The 15,710-nt window shown below is 44.5% G+C and overlaps 1 protein-coding gene and 1 non-coding gene across 3 annotated transcripts in view; both read left to right on the top strand.

Annotated features, from left to right (window-relative positions):
- The first annotated feature begins 2,865 nt into the window (after positions 1 to 2,865).
- COP1 (COP1 E3 ubiquitin ligase) overlaps positions 2,866 to 15,710 on the top strand; it is a 131,286-nt gene continuing 118,441 nt past the window's right edge. For both annotated transcript variants that reach the window (XM_086617108.1, XM_086617107.1), the window contains exons 1-4: positions 2,866 to 3,215; positions 10,183 to 10,242; positions 12,332 to 12,429; positions 13,775 to 13,851. In XM_086617108.1, the coding sequence (XP_086473234.1) occupies positions 2,866 to 3,215; positions 10,183 to 10,242; positions 12,332 to 12,429; positions 13,775 to 13,851 (585 nt within the window). The remainder of the gene's footprint in view (positions 3,216 to 10,182; positions 10,243 to 12,331; positions 12,430 to 13,774; positions 13,852 to 15,710) is intronic.
- Positions 3,793 to 3,864, top strand: TRNAC-GCA (transfer RNA cysteine (anticodon GCA)). Its single transcript has one exon. It is a non-coding gene; the product is annotated as a tRNA-Cys (tRNA).

The following is a 15,710-nucleotide window of genomic DNA, read 5'->3' as shown; positions in this document are numbered from 1 at the left end:
CCAGATGAGCAAGAGGCCTGAAAATAGAGCAACAGAGAGAGCACTGTGAGAGTCCGAGAGTGAGAGTCCCCCAGAAGAGCAAAGGTCCTTTCTGGTCAACCCTCATCTTTATACTGGGCATGACACTGCATGATATGGAATACTTCATTGGCCCGTTTAGCCCTCAATCCTAAGTCTAAGTTCAAATCATGAGGGCAGTTGTGGACCCTTTGTCCCACCATGCTCCCCCCCAGCCTGTTGTGCTCCGGCACACTGGCAAAACACGTGAAGCTGGAAAGTCCTTGAGGTCTCAGCACCAACTATAACCGTCAGCGCGCTATCAACGTTCTTCCCATAACAAATCCCAGACTAAAACCAAAACACAGAGCTCTTCTAGCTGCTAAAAAGAAAAGCTAACTCTGTCCCAGCCAAAACCAGGACAGCTCCACACACCTCTGAAGGCAGACAGACATAACATCTCCTGTAAGAGCAGATACAAAGGTAATAGCCAAGTGAAGCAAGGTCACACAAGCAATCCTCTGGGGACAGGTTTGAAGCTGAATGGGACCCTAGGAAGAACGTGCCACACAAGGGTGCAAGTGTCCCCACGCCACGTCCTGAACCCATCACGAGTTGTGCCTCAATGCAGGACCTCAGCCCCAAGGTGGTGCAAGCATCTGGCACGCTGCTGGCTGGAGGAGAGAAGAGGAAAACCTCTTACAGCTGATGTATCATGTTTCACTCTTGTACCCCTGCCCCTGAGCCTAATAACAGTGCTGTCGATACTTGAACTGTAGCAAATTAATTCTTAAGAGCTCATTTTGTGCCAACAGGGTCTGGAAGATAACTGACGCACCACTGCTCCTGCTGTGGTGAACTTTAAAACATGGAGACTTTATCCCTGTCCTTTATCTCGGTACAAGGTTCAGGTATCTCCAGGAAGTAGCATCTCACCTTCCCTTAGGGTGCTGCGGTGGTATAAAGAAATTTTCTTCGCTCCTCTACGATGAGTCTGAAGCACTTGAGGGGCATCACTTCCAGAGAGGTGACTCCTTAGTGCCACTGTTTTTTTGGGTTATTCTCAGCCATAAATACAATTTCTGATGGAGGAGGAGAGGCTGGAGAACCTTCCCTTAGGGTGCATACGTTGATCTTGCAACTGGTAGCGCAAGGTAACTCCAGGAAAGAAATGTCTCCAGAAGCCAGAGGCTGCTCAGTACGCATCAGGGCAGCGAAGAGAAGGTCTTTGCTCAGAAGGCCTCTGCTTTTTCCTTCTTCACATTAAGCACCCTTTGTTTTCTCACTCACGCAAGAGCCCAGTCCAAATTTGAAAAGATCCAGTGCTTCCACCCACACCAAAGGTGCCAGGAGGGAGAGCCTGGGAAACCTCTAAGTCCACTGCAGACACTCCTCCGTTAAGCTCTTCGTCCCTCTGGAAGACAAGGAAATGACGTTTTCCCTTGTCTTAGCAACAGGAAATATGATGCACACGGGCACCAAGTGTTGGACTCAAAGAAAGATATTTAGGCTCCTCTTTTGCTCCCACTGAAAACAGAGGGAATCAATGTGTTTCGATGTCTTTATGGAGTTAGTCCTGAGACCTGCCAGTCAGAAGGCAATTCATAGAAAGCAGGGGAAAACAATGGCTAAAAAACCCAATCAAACCACAAAAAAAACCCCGTCAAAACTATAAAAAGGAAACTTTTTAATAACAGTAACAAAGAGTTAAATCATAGGAGTGACTATAATGGCAGATGTCAGCTTGTAAAGGTAAGGCTAATGACCTGGATCTCAAAGAGAAGCTGCCTTTGAATTTCCTGGCTTGCCTGCATCCGCATTTCCACACTAATATTCTTCAGAAAGAGAGTTTGGGTTTTGTTGACTCTCTTGTTGTTTTTTTTTTTTTTTTCAACATTAGGGGTAAATACACAGAGGCAAACACCTGACGGTATTCAAGTAGTCGAGGGGGGAGGTCAGGAGGAGCAGTCCACAGCTTTCCACGTCCAGCAGCATCTCCAGAAGTAACCAAGAGCTGTGCTCTGCTGCTACGCTCCCTTTGGGACATTTGCGATCCAGCATCCCTGTCACCCTTCTGCATGCCTGACAGGTCTCCTGACCAACACTGCCTACCCGAAGCCACTTTTTTTTTTTTTTTTCTCTCAGACCAGTTTTACCAGCTCTCGCACTGGTTTTACAGCCCAGTGAAGGCTCACTCCGCAGTCCCTACTGGGAGGAGTGCTGCGGAGCTGATCTCTCTGGGCGTTTTCCCATACCTGGGTTTAGGATTACCATCCTCAGGGAATGCCCTCGAGTTTCACCGGCTGCCTCTTTAACCCTAGACAGGTCGGGCTGACTGCAGACAGCACAGTTACTCAACGCAAAGCAGGCAGTGCGTTTCCAGGGGTTGTTGGGAAAGAAATGAAAGGGAATAACAGGAATGTCCCGCCAGTGCTTCTGGCGGAGCAGAGCGCTGCGTTTCACGAAACCCTTCAGTTTGGCTTGCGAAAGCCCGGGTCTGGGGGGCAACTTAACGCCGAAACCCATCTTCAGGACACCATTAATTAACACTTTATTCATTAATTTATGCAGAAAGCTCTCGGGGCGCTGGAGGGAACCGAGACCCCCCGCTCCCGCCTCCGCCCCGCCCCGAGCGGAGCGCGGCCCCGCCCCGCGCATGCGCGGCGCGCTGTCCGCCTGTCAATAAAGCTTGAACAAGCGCCGGGCGGGCGGGCGTGTTTTGGTTGGTAGTGTGTTTTTTTTTTTTTTTCTTTCCTTTTTTTTTTTTTTTGAACGAACTTTATTGTTCCTGCGGCGCCGCGCGCGCGGCGATGCGCTGAGGCCGCTCTGCCGTCGGCCCCGCTCCGCCTGCCCCGGCCCGGCCTCGGCATGTCGGGCAGCCGCCCGCCGCCGCACCCCGCCGCGCCGCCCGCCGCCACCCCGGCCTCCTCCTCTTCCTCCTCCTCCTCCTCCTCCTCTTCGGCGGCTATGGCGCCGGGCTCGTCCTCTTCGGGCAGCGCGGCGGCGCGGCCTGTGCTGGTGGCGGCCGCCGTGTCGGGCTCGGGCGCGGGGCTGGCCCGGCTGGCGGCGGCGGCGCGGCCCGGCGGCGGCGGCGGCTCCTCCGCGGGAGGCGGCGGTAGCGGCGCGGGCGGCGGTGGCAGCAGGAAGAGGCCGCTGCTCACCCCGCTCTGCAACGGGCTCATCAACTCCTACGAGGACAAGAGCAACGACTTCGTCTGGTGAGTGCGATATATCGCGATAGCGGCGCCCGCTACCCCTCTCAGGGAAGCCCGACGGGTGTAAAACTACGGCGGGAGGACGGGGCGGCCGGTAGCGGTCCCTCGGGGGCTGTCCGAGGGGGAAGAGCCGTTGGTACATCCAGCTGCCCTCGAGGTATGGTGGCATTGGGGTATTTTTCTCTCTTTTGTGGCCTTCTGTTTGCTTTTCGGCCCTGTGCACCGGCATTGCTTTCACTCTCTCTGTTTTTAAGCGAAATCAGGTTATTCCCAGCAAGTTCCTCCTTGGGTACCCTCCGGAGCAGCCTGACTTATCGGAAAGAACCCGCAACACGAGGTGTTTCCGTATAACGTGTTGACATTGCAAGGAAATGCCCTGTTTTTCAGGAGCCAGAGAGGCTCTGGCCTCTGGTGGGTGAGGTGGCCCCTCCAGAGCCCACACGCTGCCCCACTCTGACGTCTGGAAGAGGAGCCAGTGGAGGATTTTTTGGTCCTGTGGATGGGCATCCGAGGAGTCTTGTGGTGGTTGATAGATCCAGTGAAGCTGGCATGGGTTTGCCTCTGTTGTTGGAAAGCAGGAGGGGGTATAGCTCAGTGGTAGAGCATTTGACTGCAGATCAAGAGGTCCCTGGTTCAACTCCAGGTGCCCCCTCTTTTGCCCCTCTACTCTGCTCTCGTGAGACCCCACCTGCAGTGCTGTGTTCAGCTCTGGAGTCCCCAGCACAAGGACATGGAGCTGCTGGAGCGGGTCCAGAGGAGGCCACAAAGATGATCTGAGGGCTGGAGCCCCTCTGCTGTGAAGACAGGCAGAAGTTGGGGCTGTTCATCCTGGAGAAGAGAAGGCTCCGGGGTGATCTTATAGCAGCCTTCCAGTACTTAAAGGGGGCCTGTGGGAAAGCTGGAGAGGGACTTTTTACAAGGGTGTGTAGTGATAGGACAAGGGGCAATGGGTTTAAACTGAAAGAGGGCAGATTTAGGTTAGATCTAAGGCAGAAATTTTTCATTCACAGGGTGGTGAGGTACTGGAACAGGTTGCCCAGAGAAGTTGTAGATGCCCCATCCCTGGAAGTGTTCAAGGCCTGGTTGGATGAGGCTTTGGGCAACCTGGTGTAGTGAAGCGTTTCCCTGCCCATGGCAGGGGGCTTGGAACTAGATGAACTTTGAGGTCCCTTCCAACTCTAACCATTCTGCGATTCTGTGAAAGGTTGGCTGGTTGGAAATAGCAGCAAGGTTTGCATCAGTCTGGCGCCTGAAACCGGATGAGTGGGGAACTTCAGCGATGATGGGATGAAGGCTTTTCTTGAAGCTGTTCGGATGTTTTTCTTCTAATGTTCAGCCAAAGCTGCAGCTTGTAGCTGGAAATACCCTTTCAGCAGAAGTGGTAGACCAAAGCCCTCTGCAATGCGTGGTTCGAGAACTGTTGATAATTTGCAGTTTTAAAGAAAACCTCTTGCTTGGGAGTTACAAACTTCCTAACGTAAGGAGTAGGTATGACTTTTTATAGCTGATTGGATGTACTAAAAATGTGAGAACAGAAAGTTAGGGGTAAGTGTTCGCATCTGAGAGACAGTGAGGAGGTACTGGAAAGAAGCTTGAGTTGTAGGAAAGTTATGTGTTGGAAAGAAACAGTTAAAAAAAGGGAGAGAAATGGGGCACAGCTTCCAAGGTGACTTTATCTGACAGCTCTGACTTACAGGTGAGGATTGGGTGTTTGGCATCTCCACAGGACAGGCATGGTCTCTACTTTTACAGCTTTATAAGCTGTCTAGCAGAGTAAATAGGAAACATCCTTGCTACTGAAGGGAGAACCTGAAGCTGCTAAGAAGTTAGTGGCAGAGAAAACAGTAAGTACTTCTTGCTAGTAATCAGTAATAAGCAGTAATTTTTTATTATTAGTTTAAGTAGTTGTTTGCTTAGTAACAGAATTGGGATGAGAGCACAGCTATAATCAGCTGATGTTCTGCTCTGGCTGCTGGCTTTAGGTCATTTTAGGTGGAATAAAGGGCACTTGGTGAGAGATGGCTGCTGTGCTGTTGGTTGTGGGGCATAACTTGATTGCGAATGTCCATGCCCCTCCGTTCCCTCTGTGGTTATACTGTGGCATTAGTGGTCTGTGACTATTGCTCCCCGTCCTTTTCTAGTCAGCTGTCATAGAAATGAGGGGGTTTGAAGGAAAATGATACCCCTAAGAAGTTTGTAGGCCAGTTGAACTATTGTAAGACAGTTAAAAAAGCTGAGCTTCTTGGTTCTTTTTTTTTTTTTTTACTGGTAAGTACTGTGCATGCTTCAAGGAGAAGGTGTAATTAACTGTTTTCTCCTCATCAAGGAGTGCTGCTGGCTGCATAAAGTGAGAGGGGAAAAAAAATCCACTGGGTAGTAATTAGGGCAAAATATCCTTTCTTGTCCCTCTCTCACTGTTTACAAGAGCACCATAGCGGGCGTATTGAACTGCAGGTCAGAAGCTTTAAGAGCAGACAATAATTACAGTTAACTTACCTGGGTTCTTAACTGCTGTGTATCTCTGTGGGCTATAGGGATTGTTCTTGCTTTTTAACACCAGCTTTGAATTACAGTATTCCTCTTCTTTATTTTTCGAGTTAGCAATACAGTTAAATGGTACAGAAAGAAACTCAACTGGGCAACTCCGGAATTTTGAGCAATGTCCAAGAAGACAGGTGGATGTGGCAGGGGGTTTAAATAATTGATTTAAACAGGTTTTGGATATCTCAGTGTGAGAAGCAGAAGTTTTCCATATGCCTTTTTTTTTGTTTCCCTGTAAGGATGCTTTCAGGATGCTGCCAGCTGCAGGGAAGACTTGATAATTTTTCCTAAACATGGGCTGTGAGTTGCTGTTAGCTACAACCATATACTCAGTGGTGGATTCTGCCTGTGCCAGACAGAAGGTGGGGAAGAGGAAAGTTTCAAACATCAAGGTGCAAGTGGAGATCCTGTAAATAGTGTTAGTGTGTGCAACCTCCCTGCCTGTCTTCTGGAAGTGCTGTCTCAGCAGTGCAAAGCCTGGGCTTTAACGTAAACGTTGGTGTACGTTGCTAGTCCAAGTTGTGAAATGTTTAGCAAGTGTACTCTCAGGAGTTTGCAAATGTGCAGTGTTTGTGGTGCTTCTGCCTGGGAATGTGTAACTCTAGGCGGGAAAGCAAATCAGCCTGACTTAGTGGACAGCTTTATTATAAAAGGGGAAACGTTTTATTTCTCTCAGTCCAGGATGTAGAATTTGAAGGTAGAGTTTGTGCTGCCTCTACAGCCAGGCTTCTTCCCAGTTGCCTGGAGAGTACCTGAGAGGGAATCCTCTAATCCGAGGATTTTCTCCTGTCCTGGAGTGTAATTGCTTACAGCTTTCCTTCCCAATTAGTGGTTGACTAAACCTCTTTAAAACCAGGTACTACCTGCTTTGCTCCCTGGATGGAGGGGTTCCTACTGTAGGATTGCATCTTCAGTGGCTGCTTCAGAAACAAGCACTGGTATGAGCTCTGGCATAAATAAGAATATGTGGCAGAGGGAATGCTGCATGCTGACCTGGAGAGGTACACCCAGCTGACTCAGGTGTGGGCAGGGCTGTGTGCCATGTTTAAAGGTGGGCTGGCAGGCTCCTGGGTTTTTAAAAACACTTGTTTCCTCAGGTGGTTACCTGTTAATGCCAGGCATGGGCCGAGCGTAGTCGCTCATGTGTTTGTGATCTGGCAAACCCCTTTAAGGAACACTGTGGATGGACCTGTGGGTCACAAACTGAAAACACAGTGAGCTGTTTACATACCATGCACAATGATGGTTTTATAGTCTATTGTTATATCAGAACTTCATATCAAGTAGATGGTAATGGCAGTGATCTTTAACCTGGCCACCTTCTGTGTGAAGGACAGAGTCTGCAGGAAGTCCTGGTCTCTGCTGAGGCCAAGAGGAGCAGAATAGGAGGATGAAACTGTAATGGAAATTTGAAATGTTGAAATTTCATAGTGACCACTTCAGCCACTACTTCAACCCTACTCTGGGTAGCAGCAGAGTGACGGTAGCACTTGAGAGGTGCCTTGAAAACAGCTGGCAAAACTTGAAGGCATGAACTTGGTTAAAATGATTTAAAACTGTTAGAGAAAGAATGGTAAGCCTTTGCAGTGCTGAATAAAAAACTGTTTAGCAAATGAGGCATCAGTATCTGGTAAAGATCAGTGACTTTTTGGCTTGTTGAAGTAATTGACGTCCTTTTTACCTGGCTCTGCTTAAGACAAATAGAGAATAAGAGCTATCTCATGCAGAGAAACCTTGATTTCACCATACCCGTGCTTCTCAATTTCGGTGTATACTGCAACCTGTAGTATGTCTCAAGTCCTCATCACTCCACTACTTTCTTAACCTTCGCTCTGTGTTAGATTAACTTAAACCAACTGGTGCATAGCAACGTTCATGTGTTACAGCCAGCTTGGCTTCAGTAAGTATTAAAAGACATCAATCTTCCTTCCACTTGTAAATTGGTGAGCATTTCGGGGGAAACAGTTCTTAATGGAAACTTCAGGCTCTGTTAACGATGACCCTGGCACTGAGTGGCTATGTTTGCTGGCTCTGATTGCTTTTTCTCAACTATTTTGACTCTGTCACTTCTGCAATCAAACTGGTATGAAGAAGAATAGCTTAGGGAGCAGTGGTCTTGGGTGACTGTCATGTTAGGAGGTAGTCTTCCTATTTTAGTTCTAATTTGTGATGTCCTATTGCAGGCAGAGGAGCATTAGATCCTCGTTGATTGCTGCGCTTTTTGGAGGCAAGGCATTGGGAGAGTGCTGGAAAAACCACATCTGGTCCTATGAGGAATAACAGTTTTTAGCATGATACAGAGAGTGGGACGATGTTATACAGCATGACTAGAAGAGGGCGATGAAGTTAAAACGGTTCATCACTGGTGGGGAGAAACCAGCCTCAGACACTCATGAAACCATAAGTCTTTGACTCTTTTTTTTTTTAAAGGCCAGCTAATAGAATACAAAGATGCCTAATTTTCCTGTTATTAATCCACCATTGTTGGCTAAGTTTGGTCTTAATTTATTCTGACTAAACAGTGCTTTGAAACTGAACTTCTAACTCGGAAACAGTGACTTCAGCACCTGAAGTCGGTGCTACTCAAGACAAATGATGTGCAGAAAAGAGTCTGCCAGGGTGGAAGAGGGACAAGTGTGCGTTAGTTATTTTTGAGGCTTCTTTTGAGGAACAGAATTGGTGACTTGGTTTGGAGAGTAGCATTCTGGTTTTATTCTTTTTTTCTTTAAATCGTGTTTATACAGACGATTTGGTGGAATATATAAACCAACTCATCTTAAATGTGAGGTTGGACAAACCTTTCAAGGCGTCCGTGTTTTCCAGTTTGGTCATTTGGAGGGGGATTCCATTGGCATGGGCCACAGCTTCCCCTCTGTGGGCTTAAAAAAAATAAGTGTTTAGTTAAGAGGTGTCTCCTTCCTATTTTTAAATATCTAATGGGGTAAAAAAAGTTAGTATTCTCTAAAATGAATGACAGAAGAGGGGAATGACTTCTGTGATGTGCTAACGAGGGGAGAAATTGAGGTGATCCCCTCCCCAGCTCAGCCAAGCACTGCTTATTTCAGTCTGATCTGGGTTTTTGATCTTGGATTCACAAAGATTCATACTTTTCAGAAGTTGTTAGTTTATTAATAGCTTGTTCTGTGGGAGCTGCCTTGTTGGCAGAAGGTGGGAGGAGGTTGTTTCTGAAGAAAACAAAGGCTGGTGGAAACCTCTCTGAACTGAGATTGGTGTGGAACTTACAGGAGTGAGAGGAGAGTGTTTGGATCTCTGTAAGGGCTTGAAGGCAAGGTGAAGCTTGTGACACAGCTGATAATGCAGGCTGTGACACTGCTGGCCACGGCATCTCCCTGGATAGCTGGCTGAGACCTGAAGATGAGTATGTATGAGTGTATCTTACCACCTATCAGGGGTGGCAGCCATAGGGGCCACTGGAAGTAAGATACACCTCTCCTCTGCTTCGTTTGTTTCATTTTCATTTCAAACATGTCACAGCCACTTGATGAGACAGATTTTTTCCACTACCCATCTCACTGAATTCCTGTGTCTCTTGTCTTGCTCAGGTTCCTGTGGAGCACCGCTTGCTTGCACATCCTTTTCTTCAGCTCCCTGCTTGGTCCTTGGCGATCCCTCCCAGAGAACTGGCTGCGCTTTGGTCACTAACTAGTATTGGAAAAAACCTAAACCCCATGTTTCTGTTTGTTCCTGTGTCTTCCTTATGAGCAGTCTCATATTCTGCCTTTCCTGTCTTCTCCTTTGACTTTGTAACACCGTGCTTGACTGTTGGTTCTCTTTCAGTTGCACCATATTTTCATCATGCTTTTCAGCAGTCTCAGCCCTGCCAGCTCCCTGGCAGTGCTCTGCAGGCACACCCCCTCATTGGCACCTTCTTTCTCCTCCTCCTCCTCACTAATTCTTGTTCTCATGACATCATTACTATTTCTGTTCTACTCTGCCTCTTTGCTTTTTTTTTTTTAATTATAGATAGCTATTGGCTGAAAAAGGAAGGATAAACTAATTTTGGTGTAATTCATAAATTACCTTATGTTGTTCCTGTAAAAAACAGGTTTTTTTATGTTCTATTTGAGATCTGGTACAGATGGTTAGGAGGTTCTTCTGGAGCCTTTGCTTGTTGAAGGTGATCTGTCTTTGTTTGGGTGGTTTGCAACTGTTGGAAGCTTCAAGAGTGAAGGCTTACCTGGTTTCTAATTGTAGCAAGCTGCAGCATCATTCTGAGGTCAAAGAACTGTTGATTGCCCTTGTGATCTTTATACTGCCTGGTTGCTGTTGCACTTGTGTGTCCTCTTTCATTTTACAAAGAGAAAGTATTACCCGAGTGTGATTAGGTGGCTGCTTTGAATTAATATTTTCCTTCTTTTTTTAAGATAAAAAGACATCTTTGTGATTTTTGGCTTTGTTTTGTTTTCAGCCCCATCTGTTTTGATATGATTGAAGAAGCCTACATGACGAAATGTGGACACAGCTTCTGGTAAGGTTTTTTTTTGTATTGTGCAAAATGTCCATCCCTTACAGCGTGTGAGGACCAACATTGCTGTGAATCCCTTCCCTTCCGAGTTTTTGCTACTTTTCTGTCTTCTGTCCCTGCACTGAAGAAAGAGGTTGAAATAAAATTTTAAAAGATGAGTATCAGTTAGTTTTAAAAAAAAAAAAATCTTCATAGTGCTTAAAACAAAAAATGTTGTACCACTCTATTTCCTCTGTAAAGAAATAAAATGGTTATAAACTGCTGGTGGCGTCCAGAGCCCAGAGTCAGAACAGTCAACTTATCTGTGGCAATGGAAGGTGTCTTTTACCACCTGAACCAGTGGATCCCACCTCTGTAGAGGTCAGGTCATGGGAGTGAGTATCGGTGTTGGGAGGTCCTCCTTTTGTGCAAGACCATGTACAGTTTGAAATGGCTTGCACGTTGTCTGTTTTAATTCAACTTTTTAAGAGAGGATACGCTTCACGTTTTTCTGTTGCATTGAATTGGCTTGAGGTCCACTGATTTTTTTCAGTGTGTTGTCTTTGGCTGTCACGAGGAGTAAATGTTTCATGGAGAAGGACAGGAACCCTCCAGGGGCAGGTGTGGAACAATCCGCTGCTCCTGCTCTAAACTAGGGATTGGAATAAACGTTGAACCATGATGTTTTAATGTCTTGTTGAAATTATACCCTTATGGTATCTGCTACCTAGAAATACATTGCCTACCTTTTACAAGAAGTAATGTTTTAGTAGTGTAAAGCATTTTCTCAAGCAGCATTCAGTTAACTTTCAGAAATGTTTGACCTGCAACAGGTAAGATAAGAGCTGATTTTGTGCCCTGTATGTTAACGCTTTATCCCTGTGATCTGTAACTTTAAGAAGTCCAAGATGAGAAGCATTCAAATATCTTTATTTAGAAAGAACAAAGCAATTTTGTCACATAGAATCATAGAATGGTTAGGGCTGGAAGGGACCTCAAAGATCATCTAGTTCCAACCCCCCCTGCCATGGGCAGGGAAATCCTCCACTACACCAGGTTGCCCAAAGTCTCATCCAACCTGGCCTTGAACACCTCCAGGGTTGGGACATCCACAACTTCTCTGGGCAACCTGTTCCAGTACCTCACCACCCTCAATGTAAAGAATTTCTTCCTTATATCTAACCTAAATCTGCCCTCTTTCAGTTTAAATCCTTTGCCCCTTGTCCTATCACTACACGCCCTTGTAAAAAGTTCCTCTCCAGCTTTCCTGTAGGGCCCCCTTTAGGTACTGGAAAGCTGCTATAAGATCTCTCCGGAGCCTTCTCTTCTCCAGGCTCAACAGCCCCAACTCTCTCAGCCTGTCTTCATAGCAGAGGTGCTCCAGCCCTCAGATCATCTTCGTGGCCCTCCTCTGGACCCGTTCCAGTAGCTCCATGTCCTTCTTGTGTTGGGGACTCCAGAGCTGAACACAGCTGTCTGAACAGCTGAGCTGAACACACATGTCTCTACCAACAGTCCACGTGGAGCTAGGTTCTTAGTGAGATGCTTAAACTCAATGCTGAATTGCATCTTGTAGTTACTCCATCCCTCAAATAGCAAACAGCTCAACAGGGAGCACCCCTGAAGTCACTGCTGGTGAGAGCAACAGCCAGGGATGGGGGAGGAAATGTGAGAAGTTGGTGAAGGTTTCTTCTGTTGTCAATTAGCCAAACACTCATCAAGCAACATGAAAAGCTGTGACACATTTTGGATAATCTAGAAGAGTTGCTTCTGAATGATGCATTTTGTTAGCTCTGCCTGTGGAAGAGGGGTATATATTTGAGATTGAAGTTTGGCTGAAGTATCTGCGTTGTCACAATCCTCAGGGAAATATGAGTGAAGTACTTCAAATACCTTTTGTAATCCTTGCCAAGAAACTTTCTTTTTGCTGTAGCACAATCTGAGTTAATATTGGAATGTTTTGACTCTGCTGTAGGATCTTGGCAATGCAGCTGTTAGCTGGTAACACAGAGTACACCTTATCTAAGGTTTATGTTATTTGCCATGTGTTTATGTTTTCTTCCTTCATGTTTGCTCACTTGTTTTGCTTCTTGTTTTTACTGTTTTTAAACAGCTATAAATGTATTCACCAGAGCCTGGAGGACAATAACAGATGTCCCAAATGCAACTATGTTGTGGACAACATAGATCATCTTTATCCCAACTTCTTAGGTGAGCTCTAGACTTGCTTGCAGGAGGAACATCTTAGTTGTTAAGGAAGGCAGGCACTTGTAAATTTGTCCTGTAAATAACTGGCTTCTGGATGTTGAAAATAAAATCCAGACATCAGCCCTTTGGTCAACTGTGGTTTTTATAAAAAAAGGTTAGTAGTATGAATTGTTAATACTGCACTGCCTCCAGCAGTTCCGTATGCTGAGTTACAGTAGTGAGACTGTCTTGCTGCTGTTTGCCTACTAAGAAAAGCAAAACAAAGATGTTTTTCTGATGGCTGGAGATCTGAAACTCTTTATTTACTTGTGTTTTCTTGCACTGTTGTCTGTACAATAATCAAGAACATGCCCTGTTTACGAAGCATGGATGCTGAAGGAGGGAGGCTGAATTACATATTGTACTATTTTGGCTACTGCAGTGAAGTCCATGTGATATATATGTGTGTACATCATATAGAGAAAAAATATTCATACAAATGCATGTATGCAGTCCTAATTGATTGTTTCTTACACAGAGGAGGGAAATGTTCCTGAATTGGAAATAGTCTAAAACTTTGTTAAGGGGAGAAAAGATCAAAGGAAACACATAGCAGTGTGAAATATCAAAGTTAAATAAAATCTTCATTTCATATGCTGAGATATCACTTTAATAGTAAATAGATTAAAAGCCACAGTAGCCAAGGCATACTTCAGAAACGAGCATCCTGATTAAGACTCAAGCATATGCCAAAGGTGGTGCTAAGGCAGGTCTTGGAGGATGTGTTGTGCCATAGAGCGTTGCTTCCAAACACCTACATTCAGAGTTTTCGGATCTGTATTGGGAGGGAAAAGAGATGTGAGGAGGGGGAAAAGCTTGTATATGTGTGTGACAAGGGTTGAAGTTATCTTTCTGTCTCTGCACCATTCATTAAATTGATGTGAAATAAAACTGTAGTAAGAATGTATTTAAAAAAGCACATAGTGATTAAAGGAGAAAGTTGTTCTGTTTGGCTGCACTTGTTTTCAGCCTGTAGTATATCAGTTAATGTTTTAGTTCCTTCATACTTATCTGTGATAAACTTCTACTGTGGAGTTGAAAAATTTTGTCAAAGAGCCATGGGTGCTTAGAAAAAGGAACTGGAGCAATTTGGGGAATGTGTAGTTATTGTATTTGATTTTTTTTTGTAAAATCATTATATAATTTAAAAAAAAGAATAAATTAATGAGAAAAAGGCAATATTTATCTGTTTTAATGATAGACTTACTGTGGAATTAATAACTAAAGTAAAAATATTGAGATAGAATTTTTCATACTTACTTGTGAACTTTAAGTCCATCTCTGACATCCTATTTATTTATGTTTTTAGTCAATGAACTTATTCTTAAACAGAAGCAAAGATCTGAGGAGAAAAGACTCAAACTGGACCATTCAGTGAGTAGCACCGTATGTTCCAACTTTTTTACTTTATATTTATTTAATGGTTCTGTACAGCAATTGTCATTATGTAGCTTAATTTAGAAGAAATTGTACTGTTGAGCTGATCCTTTAACTTGCTTTATATGCAAATAATACTAATATCAGTCGTACTAGATCCCTTCAACCTTGTTAACTCTTGTTCTTCCTGCCAGCAATATTTGTGTCGAGGCAAGCTGTGTTAGCATAGCTGAGTGTTGTATGATGTGTTGAATGTAACCTGGGGAACTACCCATAGAAGCACACTTGTTTAAAGGTAATAATTGTCATTCAGTGTTGGAAATTACAGCTACAGTGAGAGTTGTGGATGATTGGAAGTGCCATGGGCTTCTCTGATCACATGTGAGAAGCCGTGTTCTCCAGAGAAGTGGGAGGAAAACTAATACCAGCCACAAGAGGGAGAGGGATGCATTCTCAGTACTGATGTTCTGCCTCTGATCCCAGATAAAACTGCCTGGATATCTTCTAGACTTGTACCGTGTCACAGAATCGGAGCATGATCTGTGCTCTCAGTTTGCAAAAACCCCTGTACAGCAGCAGTGGTTGCTCTTCTACATCAAGATCAAAAAGAATATATGACATTAGCTAGGAAACTTGCACACTTGTTTTGCTGCGTCTGGCTTCTGTAATTCATAAATAAGGTTGCAAAGTAATATTAAAAATCATGGACCCTCTGGTTTTGTCAGTGCAACCCCTCTATTGAAGTGTTACTAATTTAGGGGCTGCACTGCAGAAACCAATGTGCTCAGCAGTTGTATGCTTTAGAAAAAAGCACTCTTTAAGAATTCATTGGTCTACTCACAGTAAGCTTTTATATTCAATATAAAATATGAGCGTACTGTATTCAACATAAAATATGCATAAACCATATCTGGTTTAAAATGCACACAATTGACCTGAAGGCATGTACAGTAACTTCTTGGAAATTGGTTCTACTTTCTCATAGTGCACCTTTTAAAAACTGTGCCTGTAGGTGCACCGATCTTCGATAACTACCACTAAGTGGAAACCTGCCGTGACTTTATGCCCGAAACAGTATTGTGTCTACCTTTTGGCAGCAAATTAATAATACGGACATCTCTAAAAAAAACTTTGCTGTTTTACCAGCTCCTTAATGTGCCTGTTCTCCTCTAGTGTTACTTCTGGTGTTAAGAGAAGTCATTTAATACGTGTTGCAGCAAATGCACTGTTTCTTGATTATGGATTTGTCTCATTAAGAAATTGAATTAAGAAATAACTAAGGCATCTTTGAAGCTTTGAGTGGTTTACTAGTGGTACCGTTTAACTAGTACATTAGTATGTTAAAGTTTGTCTCAAGTCTTGTTGACTTGCTTAAAAATTGTATTTTTTCCAGCTGTTCCAGATTGCAATTGAGGTTTTGCCTCTGTGGTTTCCACAGGTTCTGTTGAGAGTTGTGTAAAAAGCTGTGTTCTATATGGATGTCACATTTTTTATTAATGTAGCCAATACAAATAGACTATAACCTCTTAGAAAATATCGAATTTAGAGTGGATTGCATTTCTAGTTCTTGTGAATTTAAATATCTTGATCTAGTGTCATAGCTTTTATAGGGCAGGATTTTTTTAATCCAGCTTTGTTTCTTAGAAGGCCTAAAGACCTTTCACAGCAACTAACAGGAGCAGCTGGATTTTGAATGTAAGGCTATATTAGTATTAACCTGTTATTCAGGTTTTCCTGTGCTAAAAGATACTTCTAAACTTTTTACTGACAAGAAGAGCAAACAGACTGTAGGGAAGAATGGGCTGCATAGTAGTATGCTGGCTGTCTGAGGAGTCCTCAGCATTAACAGGTTAAATGAGAAGATCACC

Source organism: Tauraco erythrolophus, chromosome 10, assembly GCF_009769465.1.
Source record: "Tauraco erythrolophus isolate bTauEry1 chromosome 10, bTauEry1.pri, whole genome shotgun sequence".
Lineage (NCBI taxonomy): Eukaryota > Metazoa > Chordata > Aves > Musophagiformes > Musophagidae > Tauraco > Tauraco erythrolophus.
This window is presented reverse-complemented; position numbering and strand designations above follow the sequence as displayed.